Here is a 15,335-nt window from a genome sequence, read left to right as displayed (position 1 = left end):
TGCGAATAATTTCAAAAGCCGCATTTATTGGTTCACAACTAACTTTTCCTTTTAGCGATGTTTCTGGTAAGAATAGACCATTGGTGCCATGATGTGTTCAATTTTTCAGATATTCTGTTCATTCTCGTAAATGATATGTTGTGAAATTTGGCTTCACAGCCTCTTGTCAACATGCGCCTCTCCGTCAATTGGAAAGCTTTCACTGAATTGTCTAAAACAGAATTGAGCTGTAAAAAAGATTTTGGTTTTATAAGCCGATGGAAAAAACATGTATCAAGTCCAGGTGTTCAAGGCATTTCATTAATGATTATAGTAGAGCGTGGTCCTTCCATAAGACGAGGCCTAAATCTGGTTAGTTCCCAGACCTGAAAGAAAAACCCAGTTAGTTGAATAAGATCAGCTGCACTCGGCAATCTGATCAAAAGACGAAATATACCAAAAATGGCAAAATCGGATGATTGACTAATGTTTAAACAAACAGGAATCTGATTAGAGGTGGCACAGTTTTTCTGTTGAATGAGTAAGCATCTTGCATCTCACAGGTTTTACTCTTAATTAACCGGTCTTAAAATTAGATCTTCCTATCACTGTGTAAAGGAAACGGATCTCAGAAATGGAATCAAAAATGGAGTCAAAACTCTTTTTCAAAAAATGGAAAAAACTCCATAGATAGAAAGTTCTACGATTGAAACTTGCTCAGCAATAACAGCAAATAACTTTGGTGTGTTTGACTTTTGAACCAGAAGAGTAATAGTTTTTTCACATGTGTATGATTTTATGGTATTATTTTACAAAAGATGTTTTCTGTTGCTTTATTTACGACCATTGGAAGGATAAAACGAATCAATTATTAAAAAAAACCAGCTTAATGTTCTTTACATCCGAAACAACGTCGCTGAATTAAAGAGTTCAAAGTATGAACTCCAAGAAGTTTTTTCACATGGACGTAAAGTTAGTGAAGAAAAAACAATAGCTTACTCTGCAAAATACTATCCCACTTTTAATTTGAAAAGCTTATTAGGCTGTTGGCTTACCAGTTAAAAGAATGTGATCCTTACCGCAGAGTTCTTTGAACTCTCTGCTCTTTTGAGCAAACAAAACCATAAGCAGAAGCTATTGTTTGTGCAGTTTTCTTGCGGCAATACATTTGTTTCTTTTTCCTTGTTGCAAAAAAATTATAAAAGAAACTTTTTTAAAAATCACTATTTAAACTATGTATAGTGTTCAAAAGTTAAATTTCATTGTCCATCCACTTCAACAAGTAATGCAAAACAAAACCAGAATAAGACTGATGGTTTGAGACAATTTAATTTTGATTTTCATGCAATCATAATGTTTTTGATTTCAGTGAATAAGCATGTAAGTGTGTTCATACAAGACAATCGCAAACAACGCTGTCTAAGCCAAAATAGTCCTAAATAATAAAGTAGTTCCAGACAAAACGGTCTTAGACAAATGAGAATAAAAAAGCAGGAAACAATTCCAAGAAAAAAGTCACATATGGTGACTCAATTCAAGATAAAATAAATCAAATTATGAAACAAAAAAATGTAGAAGTTAAACTATTTGTTAAGAACAATAACATCTTTTGTTTTATTTGAAAAGCATTCAAAGAGTGCCAAACAAAGTTTGGCGTCATAATCACAAAATTTGGTACCATGTAATTCGTTTAGACAAACATAAAATTGGAGTTGCTCGTTTATGAAGGCAGTGGCAAAATTAGACACCGTCAACATACTGATGGCATGTCTTCTTGGAACTGTTTAATTACAAAAAATAATGACTGAAACAGACTTTGCAATGAACGCATCCATGGTGTCACATTTCATAGACTTTTACTTTTACTAGTTCCTGCAGATATTGAGAAGAAAAATTGTAGCTCAGCGTCCAAAGACAGAGCATTATTGGCCAATGACACTGAGGCCTCTTTTATCTATCGGTCTGGATTGTTTTGTCTGTTTTTTTTGTACTATTTTGTCCTGGAATGTTTCTTCTGGGATTGTTTTGTATTTTAATCCATAGGCTGCAGCGCATTTGGCATTTCTAGAGTGTTTAATTTCAACCTATTTGGATTTTTTGCTCAAAGATGGTTTTGAGAACTGTTTTTTTAGTCTCCGTTTACAAAATGATGACAATCTGATATTTTGCAATCTGATTCATTTCTTATAAATTCAGTTTTGATAGAGTGTTAATTTTCAGAGATAATTTTCAGTCGACCAAAAGCCCACGCATCACAAGAAAACTAAAAGATATTTTATCTATATTTAACGTACATTTTGTTTTTGTTTTTTTCAAATGCCCATATTTTGCAAAAAGGAAAGCATTCGATGGATTACTCAATAGAAAGGTTAGTTTATGGATTTATCTAAAACCTGTAGAATTATCAACCATTCTAACTTCGACTGAATGGCCTTTTGCTCGTCGTATTCCAAGCTTTATTTGAACCTTTTTTTACAAAAAACACATACGTCTTCGCGCTTAATCCATTACTTTCGACTTAGTCATTGGCATATATTGGCATGCTCATGCACTAATTCATTCGTTTTAAACATTCCAATTGATAAATAAAGCATAGTTCTTATTTTTATTGCCCACTGCAAGCTAGACTCGTTCTGATACGAAAGCTTTGTAGTGTTTTCCTGAATTGCACTCATTGTGAACCAATTTTTAGTCAATTGGTTTTTTGGATGATTCAGTTCAATTTTGAGTACATACCTTTGTTGTAGTGTTTCTCTAACTGTTCTACGATTTGATTGATTCCTTGTGGATATCTGTCCATGTTGAATCCCACCACCTCATCCAAGTCCATCACTGTAATGTACTTGAACTCCAGGGAATGCTTCAGGTAACAGTGTGTGTAGTGCCACACTTTGACAGCAGCCATCATCAAGTACACGTCCCTCGCACTCTGATAATTAGTCATAAATAATCAATCTGCTAGTTGTTGATTAGGTTGCCTATATTTAGAACTCTGATGATATTGCGGCTGGGATTCCTGTCCGAAATGACTTGATCAAATTGTGCCGCAAAAAGTGATAACTGATCAGACATTGTTTAGATTATTGTTCAGATCGTGCATTCTAGAGGCAGTTGTCGCTGTTCTTTGGTTTGAGATTCACTTAATGTGCAATCTCGTTAACACTGATCAGAGGTCATTTAGGCAAGTGAAGGTATAGTTTTTGATCGAACTCCTTTTATAATTCTAATGAGAACTAAAGATATTCGAGCTGTTTATCAATTTATGAAAATTTTGGATAAGATTTACCAATCAATTACGCTTTGCTGATGCATGTTGAAGTTCTGACGTTCTATTAGTTGCTCGTACTGACGCTTTTGTTTGCCGATGGCTAATTTGAGATATGAACAAGGAGGCTCTGTAATTTGCGTTCGCACGTAAAGTTCCGACCCCGCTCATCCGCATTTTTTGCATAAATGTCTACCAAAAGAGGAACAGACAGATAACCCCCAAAAATTAAGCTATTTTTCAAAAAATCATGTAAGAACAAAACAAAAAGATCAACTCCAACGCAAATAACTCCTAAAAATAACTCGTAAAAAAATCCAGCAAAAAAAACTGGATAATACTTTTAAAAACAATTAATTTCAAAGTAATTAAATAGTAAGTAATTCAACACCATTAGATAACAATTGAAAAGATCCAAAATGTTTTTGATCACATTTGCCTCTATAGGAATCCATTAATACCTCTCATTTGTTATTTTCTTATGCGGTTACAAAAAGAACAACACATAAAAACAACAAACGAAAATTCAAATAAAAATTGCGAGAAAACGCTGTCGAAGCCGTTAAGCCATCTTTTGCCCCTCAAAATATGTTCAATCGAGCTTTCCCTGAACGCCAATAACGTGGTATCCGACCTGTCATTAATCAGAATAGGTAGAAAGTAGATAAAAAAGAGAAAGGGCTAAGTTAAGTAAAACTTTTGTGTTTTTCGAAAACAATTATTTTCAAGGTCAAGAAAACCATTAGCTACAAAATGACATAAAAAATAGGTCTATTTATTTGTTCAAAGGAAGCGCTCGAGACTCGTGATTATACAAAGTTTATCTTACATCTACAACAAGAACGTCAAATATAGACAAAAATAAAAAAACTAGTTCACTGTTTTTTGCAAAAACCTGTGACGAAGCCAGTAAATCCGTGACGAACTCTTTAAAAGAAAAAACCTTTGTACGCTTGCACCTTCCCTTTGTCACAACATTGTCATTATATTGTGTCAAAATATTGGTGGCCTATAATTAACGAGACTATAGACAAAAAAAAACAAAAATGCATAGTTAAAAATTGTTTTTTTTTCTGGAAATAAAGTGTGTCAAAAGTCATGAAAGTTATTAGCCATCTACTCAAACCAGAATACAGACTCATTTCGTCCTCCATAAAAAAACCAACGGGCCTGTGTCATTATCCCGGTTATTTCAAAAGATATTTTAAAAAGAGAAAGTAAAAACGACAGTTAAGGACATATGTAAGAAATTCAATCAAATTCTCCAAGAATGCGGTGTCGAAACCCATAAAACTATAATCTACACCCTTTAAGAAGTTTATGTGTACAATTTTTCTTATTTTGAACTCTAAAAATGTAGTATGTGAGCTGTGAATATTGTGATAATGTGACAAAACGAGAAAAAAAACGTGAGAAATGGACCAATGCCTAAAAATTAAAAGAAAATGTGAAATATACCAGTATCAAAGCCAGAAAACCATAAATTATTGCGTGAAACCTCGGAGCAAATTATTTTTAACTTCAGTATAAAAAAGAGAAAGAAGAAGCATTCTTCCTTTGCTGACACTAAGCTACAAGTTGACCAAATAAAGAAAAAAATGGTGGCAAAGTTCAATCAGCCATTGTTTAATTAAAAAACATTGTTATAAGTCAAACAACCATAACCCTTTGAGTAAAGAAACTGGATAATTGAATTTGGAACTGCTGAGGGAGCCAATTAGACCCATCAACAGTGAACTTTGATTTGAGTTGTTCTTTCTTTAATTAACTTAAAAAAGATCAATTTTTTTTAAGAAAAGGCCGACTGATTACAATCCAATATTTATTTGGAATGTATTAGTCCAAGATTGGACCAAAACCAGCCTTGCTACTGCTGTTCGTCCTTTAAAAACACTCAACCGTTTCAAATTTTATAGATCTAAATAATTTGTTAGATAAAAGATCAAAATGAAAGCTGCGTTTTTTATAATCATAAAGTAAAGTTAGCAAAGAACGGCAAAATTTTAATTCCAGGCTAGTTGCAATGGGAGTGGAAGCAGGACTAGCTCTCTTTGTGGTTTACAGTGATTGTCTCAGTTGTTTCTGGGCTTGTACTTCCGGTCGGAAATAATTTCTCAGAACAGTGATTTTTCAAAAAAAAACTTATATAAGCTATATTCAAAGGGCTTTCCAATGATATAACACATGTCTTTATCGGAAAAGTCAAGAAAAATAACGGAAAATCTGAAAAAAATAGCCAGTTTAAAATCGTTTTATTCGATATTCTACGCTGGGCGAGCTTTTTAACAATACCTCTCATAACTCTTTACGATGAATATATCAATCGGCGAAAATTGTCTGAACAAAAAAACCATTTGAGTTTATGGTTCCTCAACCCCCCCCCATGATGAGGGACAACAACTTATCAAGACAGAATTACAAAGGTATTTGAAACTTGCAAAAGTTTACGGACATTTGGAAAATATTTACTTTAACTTGAATATGAAAATGGTTTCGACATTTTTTTTATTGATCAAAAGTTTATTTGCTAGAATCCCAACATAATGAATTGAGTCAAGTTTAGCAAAATTTTTGTCCCAAATCAGAAATGTTGCCCGATCAGACGAATTTAGCTACACATATCAGGCTGGGGTCAAAGAAATTTAAAAGGTACCAACTGGATCTAATAGAAATAATAGGGTCCGTAACTCCTGATAGATCTGCCTATTACGATGGTTTTTTTATGCACGTTTAACGGTATGGGCACATTTATCACTTAACTGATATCAAATTATCTTATGTTCCGTCTAAATCATTCTCAGGGATAAAAATCGCATAGGTGTTGATATTGATAGGTCATCAAATTGCAGTGGCAGCGATTGAAATAGTTTCTGGGCTTCCTTAATTGACAATCAGCTGTATCTTCTAATTCATATTTTATGGTAATTTTTTTATGTTTTTCTTTTACTTTTCTCAAGAAATTACTCTACTTTTTTTTCAGAAAAAATTTTCTCTGGCAGTTTATGATGGCCATTTGAACGATATAACCAGAATTGTCACTGATTCAGTCTTGAGTAGTGTACCTTGGTATGTTTCAGTTTCAAAAACTCATATGCCATTTACAGGGTTTCCGGACCAATGCGGTCCTGTAGGTTCAAGTTCTCCCATTGTCTCGTAGGTAGGATGCTTCATTTTTACTGCATGTTTACTGAGTGTTGTGTCATGTGTGATGCGGCTTGTATGCCGTTAGAAATATCTCATTATTTCTGGGTACTTGACGTATTTGATATCTGTTTTCACTAGCTTATCTTCTGGTGTATCTTTTTAGCTACTGTGAGCTGCTTATCCCTTTTAGCTACGAAGATCTAAACAACTGGACCGAGTGGAGGGTTAACGCTTTTGCAGAAATTAAATAATTAGAAAAAAGATTTAAAAAAGAGAAGTATAGAAAATATTTTTCTCTGAAATGATGAAGAGAGAAACTTTTGAGAGAGAGAACAAAAGCTACAGTGGCAGTTTTGAAGTCCGCAGCATTCTTCGGGGGATCATGGAAGAACTCTAGAATGTCCTTATCTCTGCCCGGGTCGAGGTTTTTGGGTAAATTTTTGTAAGAAATGCGGTGAATGCGGTGAATTTGTGTAAGAAATGCGGTGATTGCGGTGAATGCGGTGAAAATAAATATTTCAACGCATTTCACCGCAGTTCTTACAAAAATTCATCGCATCGACTCAAGAAGTAATCATTGCGCGTATTTCTCTGAATATTTGACAATTTGAAAGGATCGGATGCTAAAATTGAAGGACATTTCAAAATTATTCCAAATCGGTTCCAAAGATTATGCCACAGATTTTCTTACAAAAAGTTTAAGATCTTGCAAAAAGTTATGAAGGCAAAAGTCTTGCAAAATTATAGCTTAAAAAGAATCCTAGACAATTGTTATTAATCCAATAAACCATCCTAGATTTGGAAAGATTTAGAACAAAACTCTACAAGATTAATTAGGGTTAGGCGAAAACAAAACACAGCTAACCGTTGGTATTCCAGAGTGTCCTTCACTGAATAGCCCATTGTTCTATTTAAACACTTAAAGTCTTGATAGTGAAGCAATTTGGAAAAGTCAAGAAAGAAACATATAACTAACTATTGGTTTAAATGGTCTATTTGAAACACGTAGTTATAATCTGATTTTCGTGCTTATGGTGTGAAACACTGCTTAGACGGTACGTGAATAAAAAGAAGTTAGACAGAATTATGCTCAAAAACAATTTCCCCAGATATTTCGGCAACTGCATAACACCAAGGGGATAACAAAACAGAAAATGTAGACTGAAGAATTCCAAAAAAGACTCGAAGATCCCTTCGCCAAAAAGCAGCCTGTCGAATATCTAGTTACTGATCGCAGTGAGCGTCAAAGAAGCGAGAAGACTATTTTAATCGTAATAAAAAATATAATTAAAAAGTAGTTCAAACCAACTAAAAAAAAATTCAATTAATTTTTTAGTTTGCACCATTGCAAATACCAATTAAAAACAATATTAAAAGTAATCGAGACAATTTAGTTGCTCACATAAATTCAGACAATGCAAAAAAGCAGAAAAATGTCTCTAGTTTTAAAAAATCGTAAATTTAGGAAATTTAGAAATAATTTAACTATATTTCGCAATTTTTTGTCAAATTTCAAAAAAGAAATAAATTACATAGTCCAAAGAACCTGTATTTGATTTGTAATAAAAACTCCCACGAGCATTAAGTTTTCATTCAATGACAAGTAAAAGCAATGAAATACAAAAATAGGCCAGAAATCGCTAAAATAGCCTTAAAACCGGAGAATTAGCAGAAAAACTTTCAAATTAGCTGAAAACTATCGAAACGCCATCAAAACAACCCTAAATGTATAGCCCTAATCTGAAATAACCCCTCGGACAACATAGAGGGTTCGAAAAACAAAAAAAAAAAACGTTTGAAAAATCCGCACTTGAACAAAAAGTTTTGCTCGCTTAGCGAAAATTTTTTCACGCCTACTTTTCTCGCTCTGTTTCCAAAGAAGGCATGAACAAGAGAACCCCTCTCTCTTTTCTCCACTCTTCGAAAGTGCTCACTGAAAAACTTTTACAAAATTTATTTTTTCCCTAAACTTCCGGTTTTCTCATCGAGTCTTTAAAAATATAAACTCAAAACTCCATCCAGTGAAAGAATTTATAAGTCATATTCTATCTTGATTCTCTTATATATGAACCAAATTAGACTGTACCACCTAAATTTCAACGATAAAAACGGAAGCCTTCCAAAAGGGGTGATATTCTGAAACTATTCTATTAAAATTGTGAACATAAATTGTTTACATTATTTAACTATCCGTCAGGAATTGAGAAAGTCATCAGAAAGTGAACAAAAGCACATTAACTACGAACTGTTTCTGTGATTAAAAAATTATTCGGGCAATCCGAACAAAGCATTACTGTTATTGTCCTCAAAAGCAATGCTATAAAGCTGGTTAAATCCTTTTATCGAGTTTTGTCGAATCTTTCAATGCAGTTAAAATTTTAATTAAAAAGAAGCATACAAAAAACAGCACAAAAATTACACAAATCCTGCAAAATGAGCAAAACCAAGTCTCAGGCTTCGCGACATTAAACTGGATTTGCTGGTCTAGTAAGGCCGCGCGCAGCGATCTACACAAAAACCGTTTGTTATTTGTGATATAGGTTGTAATTACTTATTATTTACGATTTACGCTGGGCGACACAGTGAGTTATTACACGTAATAAGGCAAATCCAACACACGCAGAGATCCTCTGTTCACATAGAAGTCAATGGCCCTCAACAGATCCTTTGAGAATGGATAACCAGTCACATTCCAGGGCTTGGGCATTATTACCACCTTGTAATTGTTTTCGTTCTCACTGAGTAAACTATCTTAGATACTCCGTCCTGATACCAAAAACTTGGATATTCCAAAATTACGACACATTTAAAACCCCTTTTTCCAGAAACCAATTTTGAGAATGGGTTTCATGCCAGTCAGCCAGTCAGTTAAAGTTCAATTGAAAAATAATTATGTGATTGTATAATGACGAAATCAGTAGGCCGAGGACCGCGTAATGGTTAGAGATAAAAGCCAGATAAAAACCTAAGCGACTTAAGAAGATTCAGGGTCTAAATACTAGCCAATTGAGTAGCTGGTGGCGGATAATAAAATCGGTTAGATGATTGGTTAGAGCACAGCCATATCACTTGGCAAACAGTTTTTTTATCGAGTTTAATTCGTTTTCAGTTTCTTATTTAAAAAAATACTCAAAATTCGAATCCTAAATACTCGGTTATGACTGGTTGAATGATTGGTAGTCTCTTTTCAGAAGAATTTTTAATGGGTTGCAAAATTTATCTTAGATTATTGACTGATAATTTCAATTAATTTTCGGCTCTCTTTCAATCGGCTCATTTAACTTCGGCTCTCTTATAAGTCACCCTTCTAAAGATTCATGATATTCGTAAAAGCTAATCTGCAAAATGTCGTTATAATCTGCACTTGGTAGCTTTAGGGACGTTTTTGGACTTACTGAAAAGTTCGGCTTTCTTTGATTTCCTCTAATTTTTTATATTGTTTACATGTTTTGCAGAAAACAGTGACAAATTCAGGTATACCTATCTTGTCACTGTTTTCTGCAAAACATGTAAACAATATAAAAAATATAAAAAATAGGCGGAAATCAAAGAAAGACGAACTTTTCAGTAAGTCCAAAAACGTCCCTAAAGCTACCAAGTGCAGATTATAACGACTAATTCAAGATTAGCTTGAATGAATATCATGGCTCTTTAAAGGGGGTGACTTGAAAGAAAGCCGAAGTTAAAAGAACCGATTGAAAGAGATCCAAAATTTTATTGAAATTGTCAGTCAATAATTTAAGATAAATTTTGCAGTCCATTATATATCCTTCTGAAAGGAGACTACCAAACATTCAACCAGTCATAACCGAGTATTTAAGAAACAAATGTTCAGTATTTTTTAAAAAAAGAAACTGAAAGAGAATAAATAGATAATTATCTTGAAAATATCCCGGGTCATGGTCATGCCTCTTCGGTTTATAGGACTTGATATGAAATATCGCAACCTAACATGAGACCAATTAACCCAAATAAGTAATGTTTTGGCAATCCGCTAACAATTAAAGGTAATTCAATGTAATTTTTCGCCTTCGGCTCTTTTTAAACTGATTTTGTTTTCGGCTCTCCTTATACTCGGCTCTTTACAGCGTCAGCTCTCTTGTACGTATCCTTTTAGAAGCTTTGCATATAGATTAGTTCTCAAGTAATTGATAACAGACTCCACCAATTGTGATTTTGCCAATTGAAACAGTTTTATGCTTAACATAGCGACAAAGAATTATTTGCAAAAACAGCTGGCCTTGATAAGAGTAATGCAATGCCAATCTCTCTTATCCGACTTCAAGATACCCCCCTTTTCCAACCTTCAAATCAATTTGCCTGAAGCTTTCTGGATAGTTTCGATGCTGAGAAAAAGTTGTAGTCTTTAAAGTCAAACTTAATTTTGACTTTGACAAAATTGATATATTTCTTAAAAATGTGTCCTAAAACAATAGAATTTGGTAGCTATATGTTGGGTAAAAATAATCAGCGTGAGAAAGAAAACAACCCTTCAACCTCAATTCCCGACATCAATTGGTATTCCATAAACTCCACAAATTTATGCCAAGTTAGGAAATCTGAATTTGGAATTGCTAAAGGTGCGTTGGTACATAAAGCCACGTTGTTTTTCGGCCCTTCAACTTGACGAGTAACTTTGACGCGATTTTGAACTAACTCGTACTTACTGCCTGTTAATAATGAGGCATAGCTTGGACAAGCTTTGATTTTCGGATCAAGGTAACAAATAATAACTCCATTTGAGTAACTTAACGTATTATAATAGGGGCAGTCGTATTTTCGTCCTCCGATGTAGCCAATAGGAGCTCTCTGTGGTAAATTGGAGCGATCTGATTGGTTGAACTGATATGAACATGACCATTTTCGCCCAATAATAGACCAGGAATTGTCAACCTCTCCGAGGTAGCCGTTAACTGATACTTGGAAAATAAGACTGAGTTGTTGTTTGTGCGACTCATAAGCTTCAAGCAAGGGCCCGGTTATCAAACAATCTTTTGCATCTCTTGAACGTTGAAAAATGTACAGCCCCCGATTGATAAAAGTCTACTGACTAGCGGTTTATCAAGACTTTGTTCGTGCCAAAGTCAGGTCTGATTATATAGCTCTTATAGAAAAGTTCGAAAAAAAAAGTTTGTTAAAAACAATTTAGCGTCCATTATTTTGCAGACCAATTATTTTTGTTTACGAGCCGCTGGATGGAGTGGAGGGAAGCCATTGTTTGCAACATGGCGACTTTTTCAGGTCATCACAATTCTGTCCAACTTGCATATTTTCAGAACTAGGAGGGCTAAATTTTGTTTTCTAGTTATAGTGACGAGTTCTACAAAAACTCGGTATTGGCCAGAAAGAACAGATTTTCGTTGTCCTTGGCCAGACCAAGCAGAGTTTGGCCACTATTGGCCAGACTGGACAGACTTTGTCCAGACTTCTGGTCAGGCCGAACAAAAGACCCGACGTTAGGCCAAATCATTGGCCAGATCTTTGGCCAATGATTTGGTCAGATCTTTGGCCAGACCGAGCAAACCCTAGGCCAGACGCACGTAAACATGTAGAAGCATTCAAAAGAAAATTTAATTTTTTCTTTTCACCTTTTCTGGGCCACGCCGAAAAGGTTTTTCTTACCCTTCATTATAGTTTGTGCCTTCAAGTTTTAGGAGCGGAAATCAGCATACACTATTTTTACTGTTCTTTAACCAAAACATCATCAAATCAAAGAACCACAGAGTATTCAGTAATCGCAATTCAGTGTATGTTTAATCTTTAAATTGCTACTTGCTAAAGATCGGCCACTTACTGCACAAAAGGTCACCTCAAGCTGAAATATTTTTTTGCAGAGGACAGGCTGCAGTACTGAGCCGGACTTCTGGGCATTGATTAGTTCATAAAAAATTGTTTGGACGCCGATTAGAGATATCTTTTTTGCTATAGTCTTTTAAATCACGAAAGTGTTGTTTGAGGTATGGAACAGGTGTGGTAGGACAAGAAATTAGTATGCCACAGACCAAACAGACCAAAATTTGAATATGAACCAGATTGAGGAGACCAAAAATTTGGTTCCCGACTGTACAGACAATAAAATGGGTATGAGCCAGACAGAATAGACCAAAAATTGGGCATAGGCTGGACTGAACAGACCACAAAATTGGGTAGTGGTCAGACAAAACATACCAAAATGTGGGTATTGACCAGACCAGACAAACCAAAATTTGCTATTGGCGAGACGGAAGGCACCAATAATATGTTTTCCAGACCATTGAGTTGGGTAGCGCCGCAACGCCCTGTTCGCAACCCAGTTCGGACTGGCCAAAACTTGTCTTGGATCGCGACCTCATCCTGGGTAACAGCTTTTACAAGTTCTTCAGCACAATTATTAGTAAAAAAATTTTCAAAAGATAGAGCCCTTAACCGCTTTTGCAATTAATATAATTTATTTGGCCCCAAAATTTTGCAAAAAAAGCTTAATTGTTGCAAAGACATGGCCTTTTGACCAAGCCATAAACAAGTGGAATAGAAACAAAATCATTGAAGCAGAAGTCTCCCGCATCAAATATGTCAAATCCTATGACAAAAAATTAAAAAAAAAACAATTTACAATTTACATGTGGTGACCGACAAGATATAATATCTCATCTTTTGGATGCTGGAAATATGATTTCAAATGTTTCGTAGAGTTTGAAGAAACAATTTTTGACATTTCTATCGCCAATTTAAATTTTGTTTTTTTTTACTTTTCTGCTTGCGCGAAATAAATTTCCTTTTATCTTGACTGCATAACTATTTTTGCTGCTCGAAAATTGATTTTAACTGTTTCCAATTTAATTTTTTTTAAAAAACAATTTTTGACATTCGTATTGGCAATTTTAAAATTTTTCACTTCTTTACTCGCACGATATAGTATTCTTTTTGTTTTGCTGATTTTGTGTACGTAACTCATTTTACTGCGAAAAAATGAATATCGCAAATCATCAGCGCGTAAAATTGTAAAAATTAAAGTGTTTGAAAATTGAATTTTTTTTCCTAAAAAATTGATAGACTCACAGTTTGAGAAATAGCTGTCAATATTTCGCTCTATTGGGCATCAATGACAACTGGGGCAGTATTGAAGCATCTAATTATTAAGTAATCCGCAAGTCTGAAATGCTTAAACAAAAATATATTACTCTTGCGGACATTGCCGAGGTCTAAATTGCAAAAACAACAGTTTTTAACAATCACATTTTCTGTTGCGTTTACTCCAATCTATTAATCATTGTTCTTATTCTGTCCGTCTTGTTTTACTCTGTTTTATATACTAAACATAACGTTAACAATAATGAATTGCTTGCAATTGGGTTAGTTGAAAAACTCAACAGAAAAACTCAATTGAAAAGTCCAAGTAAAAAACTAATTTTTTTTGAATTCTGACCCAAATTTTTCAAATAAGGAGCCAGCTAATCACATTCCGGTGCGGTACTAGTTGAGTGATGCCCCCTTTTTTAGCCATTTGCATATTTGAAGATACTAACTGCTCTAAAAATGCTCTGTTTGATAACCGGACATTGTCTATAGTCACTTTTATATGATGGTTTTCCTGATTGTGATGATGATGATGATGATGATGTTTGATTGATAAATCGTTCATCGCACATACAATCGTATATTGTGATGAACCTGTTGTTGTTGCTGCCGAAAGTCTGATATGTCATTCTAGACAAATTGAACGCCGACTTCACATCTGAAACTTGTCTCACAGTTTACAAGGTTAATTGCCCCTTAAGTGATACAGTGACACAGCCGACCGCTGACCAAACTCATTCGAACCCCCACCGCAGACTTCTGAGCTGATAATTTCAGATTATGATCAACTTTCAAAAGGCGCAAAACTATGGTGAGATGCAAATGCTTGCTCATTTTATTGTTATCAAAGGGACCAGGTTGTGGTTTCAAACCGAAGCTTTTATGAATTTCCTCAAGTTAAAATCTGAACAGAACTGATTGCTTTTTACTGGTAACTGTTATATTTTAAGTTCACTTGATTGAGAACAACTCGTATAGTCCACATATAACATCTTTAAAAAACTTTCCTCTACTATCCTATGACTTCATATTTTTCAACGCAGCCGAATCATGCATGAGTACAGCATCTATTCTCAGCTTGTTGCTTAACAAAGTTATGGTCATCAAACTGTTTTAGATTTCTTAGACAAGTGAATGAAGAAAAATGTCGTCATTTTACGACCTTCATAAGAAACAATTATTCAGTTTTAAAGTTGTAAATTTTTCAATTGCGAGGGGAACATTCAGTAAATTGCTTGTGTACTTTTTTCGTACATGATTGAGGTACATGATTGAGTATAACTTACAATTTACCTAATGGGCTAAACTCTAGAATTTTTCAGAATCCTCCTGGCAAATAAGAAAGGCGTTGGCATGCACAAGTATTTGCAAATAAGGTCATAAAAAAGAATTTTTTTTGAAATTCACACGTTATGTGGCAGGCCAATGTCCGAAAAATCGAGCATGCATACTCGATTTTGTTGGTTTGCTTTACGATGCCTGTTTTAAGATAATAGTTGTAAACTTGTGTGGAAACGACTTAATTTAAGCTAATTTACCCATTTCTCAAGCAATAAAGCACAATTGCTGATGAAATTCAGAATTGGCCATCCGGATGCTAATTGTGAATTAGGAAGACAAATAGTTTCGAAAACACCTGTTTTTTATTTTCTTATTTGCAAAAACTTGTGCATGCCAACACCTTTCTTATTTGCCAGGACGATTCGGAAAAACTCTAGAGTTACACTGTTCACAAGATCAATTAACTCCTTTCAATTTGGTTTAAAGTAATTAATAATGAAACTTGGGCAAAAAGTTTTAAGATAATTGCATGATCAAAATGGTATTTTACCACAAATCGCAAAAGCTTTCGAAATTTGCCTTTTCAGACAGCGGCCACTTTATAAAAAAA

The 15,335-nt window shown here is 34.4% G+C and overlaps 1 protein-coding gene across 7 annotated transcripts in view; it reads right to left on the bottom strand.

Moving 5' to 3' along the window:
- The window catches only part of LOC142347843 (uncharacterized), a 58,946-nt gene that overhangs the window by 10,756 nt on the left and 32,855 nt on the right, over positions 1-15,335 (bottom strand). For 5 of the 7 annotated variants that reach the window (XM_075398968.1, XM_075398965.1, XM_075398966.1 and 2 more), the window contains 6 exons: positions 13,926-14,102; positions 10,886-11,349; positions 8,983-9,104; positions 7,254-7,278; positions 2,716-2,908; positions 44-211 (listed from right to left, as the gene is read on the bottom strand). In XM_075398968.1, coding sequence (XP_075255083.1) covers positions 44-211; positions 2,716-2,908; positions 7,254-7,278; positions 8,983-9,104; positions 10,886-11,349; positions 13,926-14,102 — 1,149 coding nt within the window. The remainder of the gene's footprint in view (positions 1-43; positions 212-2,715; positions 2,909-7,253; positions 7,279-8,982; positions 9,105-10,885; positions 11,350-13,925; positions 14,103-15,335) is intronic. The other 2 variants (XM_075398970.1, XM_075398969.1) reach the window with 2 other exon arrangements.

The sequence above is a fragment of the Convolutriloba macropyga genome, chromosome 10 (assembly GCF_964194025.1).
Source record: "Convolutriloba macropyga chromosome 10, txConMacr16.3, whole genome shotgun sequence".
NCBI classification, from domain to species: domain Eukaryota; kingdom Metazoa; phylum Xenacoelomorpha; order Acoela; family Convolutidae; genus Convolutriloba; species Convolutriloba macropyga.
Note: the sequence above shows the minus strand (reverse complement) of the source record. Positions and strands in the feature narration are given on the sequence as shown.